The 7755-nt window shown below is 47.6% G+C and overlaps 1 protein-coding gene across 2 annotated transcripts in view; it reads right to left on the bottom strand.

Annotated features, from left to right (window-relative positions):
- Positions 1 to 4228: 4228 nt before the first annotated feature.
- ACVR1 (activin A receptor type 1) overlaps positions 4229 to 7755 on the bottom strand; it is a 63509-nt gene continuing 59982 nt past the window's right edge. The window contains exons 9-10 of one of the 2 annotated variants that reach the window (XM_063341576.1): positions 6443 to 6573; positions 4229 to 5439 (exon numbers count right to left, since the gene is read on the bottom strand). In XM_063341576.1, coding sequence (XP_063197646.1) covers positions 5305 to 5439; positions 6443 to 6573 — 266 coding nt within the window. In that variant the 3' untranslated portion in view covers positions 4229 to 5304. The remainder of the gene's footprint in view (positions 5440 to 6442; positions 6574 to 7755) is intronic. The other variant, XM_063341574.1, reaches the window with a different exon arrangement.

The raw sequence follows: 7755 nt of genomic DNA, 5'->3' as shown, positions 1-7755 counted from the left end.
CCTGGTGTAACCCTGCCCGGCTCCAGGGCAGGGGAAATCACCGCCTGCGGGGCTGCACGGCACTGCCCACCAGTCACCGGCGTAAGGCTGGAAGGCCTCGGTCGGGAAGCAGCAGAGAGTCCCGAGGAGCTACGCCAGGCTGGAGGACAGGACACGTACACGGCTCCCGGGCGGCTCTGCCAGGGCTGCGCCTCCAGGTCGAGACACGTGTTGCCGGGAAAAACGCCACGATGCACAGAGCAACACACGGCAACAACTCTGGTGGAAAGGGAGGGGTTTTTTTAACCAACAAAAATTTAAAAATCCCCAACAACTATGTCTCCCAAGTCTGACAGCTGGCAGGCACTGTGGTGTGTCATGCTACAGGCCACCACCCCCAAGAGGACCGTGTTCCTGGACCTCTAAGCAGCCGGGCTGGTACAGAACAGGTTGACCCAGCGAGCAGCCGTCCCCAACCCTTGGAAGAGCTCTTCCGCAGACTCCACACAGCTCTCCACCACGCAGGATCTGGAGGTAGCGAGACGAGTCCATAACCAGTGAGGAACTGCGCTTTCCACAGAAAAGGTCCCAGCTTCTCCTCCACCAGGACCAGAGGTCCCTCTTGCAGCCTCTCCTCCTCCGTGACGGGCCCAGACTGACATAACCCATGTACGGCTGCACTTTGCTTTTCCTGGCACGCTTTGGCTTGGGTCTTGGCACAGGTTCTCTTTCAGGCACTGGAAGCGTGGTGGGTCTTCTCCTTCCAGCTGGGGATAAAGCAAATGTGCTATTCCCAGGTGAGAGCATCAGTCGCAGTAACCATTAACTCCACATTTGATAAAACACTGACTTTCCCCCCCAGATCTTAGCTTTACAATGTAAAAACGTATTCTGTGTTAGAGAAAGGTTTATGTTCTCTCTATATAAATGGAAGAGCACCTGCAACACCTTTGTTTCCCTTCCCCAGTGCCAACCACTACAAAAAGGTAGATCTTTTTGCAGGGCAGACATTTTGCCCTGCAGGAGAGAGAATTCCTCTTTGTCCCTCCCTATCAAAACAGTTCAATCCAGGTAAATAAAGGCTTGAATGGATTTTTCATGGGAACTTCCAGCACAGACGGCCTGCGAGACAAGTGGGAGGACGCCTTCGGGGACTTCACGCCAGCAACACTAAGAGGAGCCGCTGGCCACGGGCTGCTTTAGGCAGCGTCCCCAGGACACTCGCCGAAGTGCAGCATATTCCTAACCAAGGATCAACAAGCCTTCTGCATACGAAAGAGAAATCCAAAGAAAAACCAACCACCTCTGCCCCCAAATCTGAAGTGCCTCTGTTTTGCCCAGCCTTCCTCCTGTGAGCGGCCGGGGGTCACAGCTGTCAGCTGAGCCCGAGGCGGTGCTACTCTTGCACGGAGGCACCACTTTCTCTATTCCTGCCACGCGGGGCCTCCTCTCACTCGGGCTGCGATACGTGGCCAGGCGCCGTTGGAGTGGCAGCGCCACAGACCCATGCTGGCTGGTGCAGCGCAAATCCGCCAGACGCATGAATAATTCAGCTACGGCACTGCTTGTGCCATCTCCATAGTAATAAATGCAGCGATGCCCTTAATGCAGCAGATTATATATAAGCATTCCAAATCTCTTTAGAAGATTAGATTTCATGGGGGCACTAGAGGAACATTGATTAATAAACATGCTGGGAAAAGGGCGTGGGGGGCAGGGGGGGCTGTTACCTTCGCGTACAGCACTTGGAAACTGCCCCCACTGCCCAAGCCTGGACACCCTGAGGGGCAGAGCAGCAAGTTTTCTCCTAGGACTGTCCACACACTCGAAAATTAGGTAAAATAACACAGACCCCAGATAATCCTTCACTGGCTGTCACTGAGTTTTTCCTTCTCTGCCCCCAGGTGCAGCACCCTCCAGTTCCTAAGAGTTCAGAACGCTGTTATTTCTGCTGGTTTTTGAAAGCGTGGACCCTGACTATCCTCAGTCGCAGCTACACGTTAGAAAAGCACAGTGATGAATGACTTATCCCTAAGTCAAGGGATAAGAAATTGCTAAGAAATTACTTCTTATGATTATTCGCCACTCAATTTTCCCGATTCAAGTTTGACAAACAGTCACCTAATTGAAAAAAAATAAGTTAACATTCTAAATAGTTCAGTCAAAGCCTGGACCAAAACCACTTCATGAGCACAGCATGAATGTGAATTTCATTTAAGACAATCCCTGGGTGTTTTGATGTGCAAAAGGCAGCTCCCAGCAGCAGCACCAGTGGAAATGACCTTGTCCAGCACATCCATGAGTGCCTGGAGTCCGAGCACGGGACAGACGTTTTTACCCGGCCGGTAGCTCGCTTGGGTAATCTTCTTTACCTAACACGGGATAAACGGGATGTTACTGGGCCGTTGTGATGGTTTGTGTTTTTACCCTCGAGTCGGCCATCCCTGCTTTACTGACAGGGAGAGCCAGGACTCCAGTTTTAATTTGCGGTAAAAGTTCCTCAGTCGAGTCTGTACCCAAACTCGGCAGAGGCCAGTGGTACCCAGAGCCCAGCCCTAGGAGAGCCCCTGGAGACAACGTGCGCTTCCTCCCTGCGGCAGCCCAGCAATCCCGAGCACCGCTAACAGACCAGTACCCAACACTGCCGCTGGAGAACTCGCATCTGCAGAGACAGCGCAGTGAAGAGACACATGTATACACACACGCGACCCATGTATGTACACACACACAGAGCTGTTTCCAACCTGAAGTCATGTTCTTCCACGTACACAGTACTTTTCAGAAGATGCTACAGCATGAAGAAGAGATGGATCAAGTATTTATCTTGACCATCTTCCCTAACAGCCAGGAAGATGCTGTGACCCAGCACGGTAGAGTTTGAGAAAGGCACCGCAAATTCAGCCAACGCGGCCGGAACTGTCACTCATCACCAGGCACGACAGACCGTCCCTCCCCTCCAACACCCGTGCTGGAAAACGCTGGAGATGTGACCGCGCAAAGTGAAACCCCAACCAGCCACTTTAACCTCACTTCGCACACTCAGCTTTCACCGCCGGCTCTGTCCCCATCCCTCTGTAGAGCTGCCTCCCCCCTCGCTGGCCAGATGTCCCCGCTGTCCTCATCTCCGAGCACCGCAGCAGCCTGGCACCTCCGCAAGCAGCATGCCTCACTTCCCATTTGTTTTAAATACCGATGCCTGTTCCATCATATAAATACATGTGACAGAAATACATACGTGCGTGTGCCAGGCACCTAGAACTAAAGATCTTCAGGCAGTACTTGATATCAGAAAATGATCGCTAACATTGCTGCTGACTCTGCCGTTGTGTCTGTCACCAGTTACCTCCATGCACACAGCACCTTCAGCCCAGCGGAGTGATCCACCGCGGTCACTGCTGAAATACTGTCCCTCCCCGGCAGCAGTTATTTACCAGCTGGCCCAGCACGCATCACATCAACAAACCAGTTCAAAGCAAACCAGAACGCATTCAGGCACCTGAGCCTTTGAGTTCCTATTAAAAACTAATACTAAAACCTAATCAGATCCTGCTTTTCCTACGTTTTTTTGCAGCACTGCTCTGCTCCGATTCTCGTCAAGTATAATGAGGAGACCTCGCAACTGGTATGACTTCAGTCTGCTCTGCAGAGGTGCTGCACCACGCAGTCGCTTAGCCCCGGGCAGTGCCCACCCCGCAAGCCCAGCCGTCTCTGCGCTGGGCTGTAGAAGAAGAAAGGCGCTTGGCTGGAGCGGGACACGGAAGACTGGGGCTGAGAAGGAAAAGATACAGGGAAAAAGGAGAATCTGGCGGACTTAAAGCACAGAAGGGAACCCCAGAGAAGTGGTTTCCCCAGCGAGGACACACGACCAAATGGCTCATTGCTACCCAGGTCCTGAGATTACCCTAACCTGAGGAGGGTTTCAGGCCCAGGAATAAAGGAGCTCTTCTCCAAGGCTGAGGGCCCTGGCGCTTCCTCTACACGCTGTAGGTCTGCATGGACATGGCTGATGTCACGCCCAGAGAGGACACCAGCTCCCGCTGTACTATTTCGGGATCCAGTTCAGAACAGGGAAAACAGCCTCAGCCCCTCGTGTTCCACCCAGCACCGAGCCGGGCCAGCGCTGGGCACCTGCGAGTGCACGCCTGCAGGGACGCCCGGCCGCACCACACACCTTGGGTACTAAGGGCAGTAAGAGAACTAAAACACTCTTTGGTTTGACTTGAAAACATTCTATTTAATTTATACAAATAACTACTAAATAGAAAAAGTAGATTAAAACAAAATAGTTATTTTTCTGGCAGAGTTTAAATGCATATTATATAGCTTAGAAGAAATAAAATGCATTTTCCCCACAGCATTCATGACCTAAAGTTCTAGTTAATTCCTCCACTGCTTTCCTTTTCTAGATCAGTAAGATACTAGACACAACGTCATGTGGGTAATGGCTATATATATGTTCCGTATTTGAACTGAAAATATGTTACAGACCACACACCTACAAATGTGAAGCACTTAAAATGTGACTATCGAGTTGTAATATGATAATACAGAAAACAATTTATGTTTCAGGTTATATTGTGTTACAAAAACATCTGTGTAAGAAATCATGAAAGAGGCCACATAAAAATAAGCTTTAACTTTATGCACTTATTTTACAGTTTAAAAAACTGGCAAGTGCACTAGTAATAAATAATTTGCAAGTTTTGTATAAACGAGAAATTCCTAATGTTCAGCATTATTGTAAACATCAGTACACATGTAAAATGCAGCTAAAATCTGACAGTTACATTTTCAGTTTACCAAATTCATTTCCTATTATTCAGGCATAGATCAATGTAGTATACAGCCAATCATCTTTTTGGCAAGTCATGTCATTAAAATTAACAGTGACAGTGCAAGTAAGGAATGCAAAGAATTCCTAGTGCAATAAAGAAGAGAAGCACAGGCAATATTGCTGATTAAAATTTACCACTTCCATGTGTTCACCCTGGGAGTGATTAGGAGAATTAAAAAAAAAAAAAAAAAAGAAAAAAGCTGTTCAAAGCCATTATTTAATGCCCTGATCTTGTCTTAGGATTTCTCTGTCTTCCTTCAGGCCACTACCTTTGCAACAGTACATCCAGCGTGAGTCCTTATAGCTTGACCATTTGTGAAATGCCCGTCGTAGTCACGGAGCAAAGTCCGATGTCTCCCAAACTGATGGCTTGGTAAGAACTTCTGCCTCTCTAAGTAGCCACATGGGGACCAATCGTATCAACCGTCTGGCCAGATTACTTCTGAACCAGAGAAATGCCTTCCCACCAGGAGAGCACCACGAGAAGAAGGTCAACAGTCAGCTTTCAGTTTATCTAAGGAATTGTCAATTTTGGTCAAAGTCTTTTTGATTCGCAGGGCTGTTAGTCTTGCTGATGGATTTTGATACCAGCATTCTTTCATCAACTTGGCAAGAGATGTTAATGTCTGGGAAAAGAATAAGAAACGAAACACGCACATAAGTACACAAAATCACAAGCCAAGAAAGCACTACATCGGGTTAAGCACTAACGCAGTAAGGTTTGATTGCCTTATTAATACTCAATTTTCAGAGTCTACAGAGAGTTTACTGCTATCTATCAAACAGACAGCTTTCATGTATTGGGAAAAAAACCCAAGTTTGATAAATTGGTTAAACCAAGAGGATAACTAGATGATGGGCTGACTGGAGCGACAAGCTAGCATAGTTTTAAACAAATGGAGTTTTGTTTTTCTAATTAAGAAAACACTCTACAGAATCTCTTTCCAACAAAACCGACTCCTGCAAGATCAGTGAAGGAAGCCAGAGAAGGTAGAGACATTCTGTCTGCGATTTCATCTCGTCCAGCGCAGCTTTAAACAGCTGGGATCCCCAGCTGGCTGGTGCACAGGTCACAGCTCTGCAGCCAAAACCTCTCGTCCTTGCTGGCCCCAGCCAGCCCTACAGACTCAACCCGGCCTCCGCAGCTCCGGTAACGAGCAACAAAACAGCTGGTCAACCTGGAGAGTCCACAATGATTCTGAAGCTGAAAAATAAACTTCAGCACTAGCCTTTCAAAAGGAACAACAGTCCCTTATCGCTTATTCTGCTCTGAATCTGCACGCTTTTAAGCCACAGAAAGGCCTACACGGGCTACCTTACAATAAAGGCCTAGACAGGCTACCTATAACAATACAGAAAAAGCACCTTTAAAACAGTTATTGTTAAATCATGCTACTAAAAAGCTAATCTGTGAATAGCTCAGGCTTAAGAGTCCTAAGTTTGCTTATGGCTTTTTCTTCCTGCTCCAAGATACAGACCTACACCAGCATGCCTCTGAAATCTGTACAGGTAACGCTCCCGACAAGTAGCACTGGGATCATTTCAATTTTAAGTGCTAACTGACAGCAACTTCCAAAAGAAGAAGGGTCAGCTCGTATCTCTTGCAAACCCCCAGGCACTCCCACTTACAGGGTCTGAGAACCATCTGTTGGGAATGTTCGGCCTTTGCTGATCCACACAGACCACTTTTCTCATGTCTTCAAAACTGGGATCGTTTGGAACCAGGTCATAAAATGGTGGTTTATAGTCTTCCACAATACCTAGTGGGACACAAACAACAGAGACATTATTTAATGACTGGTCAATGCAACAGCTTTTCTGCACAGAAAGAGAGAAGGGGTGACCTAGCCGTCTAAGAGGCACAAAAGTCTTTTAAGAGTTAACACCACAGTGTCAAGCAGCCGTCAAACAACAGAACAGCACTTATTATCATAGGAACAGCTTTTTCTACCCAAAATGTTAATTAATTGGCTCACATTACAATTCCACCAAGTACAAACTCTATTTTGCAGATGCTTGAGACGAAATGATGAGAAATAAATTTACTTGCCAAAAGGCCATCTTTTATAATGCATGGAGTCTTACTGACTACCACAAAATTGGGATTTCTACTAGCAAATGCAAAATATTTAAGGTCTGCATTGTGGTTTTTAGCAGGCTTACCACACGCTTTGCATGGTTCTACGATTCCTGAAAGAGTCCAATAAGCACGTCAGCATCTACAGATGGCACATGCCATCCCAAAGCCAAACACCTGAGGGCCTGCGGCACCCAGTGCCTGTATGCGTTTTCCAGGATTCTGCATTGAAAAATGAGTTGATGTGTATGCTCTCGCAACTTGTCACCCAGCTTCCATAAAGCTGGCAGGCTAAAAAGCCTTTTGCCTACTCTCTGAGGCACGCATGCAGCACTGCTGTTTCATCAGCGCACTAAGCTCAAATGATCTATAGGGAGCTCAGCTTTCTTATGAAGCCAATTTAAAAAGCGGCATTCAAAAGGCAAGGCGTTTGGGTCAGCAGCTTGGAAGAACCCCGAGCCAATGAGGCCCTCTATGTCCAGTAGAAACATGGGCAGAACAATCTTAAAACTGCTTTTTAGCAGACTGGCAGCTGTCCCACAGTCAGGCGTACATGAAATCCAGGAGAATTTCTGTTGCTTGGGATATACTGAAGTTGAAAAGAGGTTCTCAAACTTTGCTACGGTGGTTGGGATTTAGTTTTCTTGTACTGCTGTAGAGGAAGATCAAAATCCCATAGATCCTCTCTAAAAACCCATAAATCCTTATCTGTGATGGCTAGTCGAAATGAGGAATAGTCTTCAGGAAAGTACAGCTCCCGTAGAAAATAGCAGGGCGGTTCAAAGATCTGGCTGCCCAAGCGAGTCAGCTTAACAGGGTAACTAGCAGACTGCAGGGTTTGCCCTGCGGTGTTCCGACACGGACG

The sequence above is a fragment of the Chroicocephalus ridibundus genome, chromosome 7 (genome assembly GCF_963924245.1).
Source record: "Chroicocephalus ridibundus chromosome 7, bChrRid1.1, whole genome shotgun sequence".
In the NCBI taxonomy this organism is placed as follows: Eukaryota; Metazoa; Chordata; class Aves; order Charadriiformes; family Laridae; genus Chroicocephalus; species Chroicocephalus ridibundus.
Note: the sequence above shows the minus strand (reverse complement) of the source record. Positions and strands in the feature narration are given on the sequence as shown.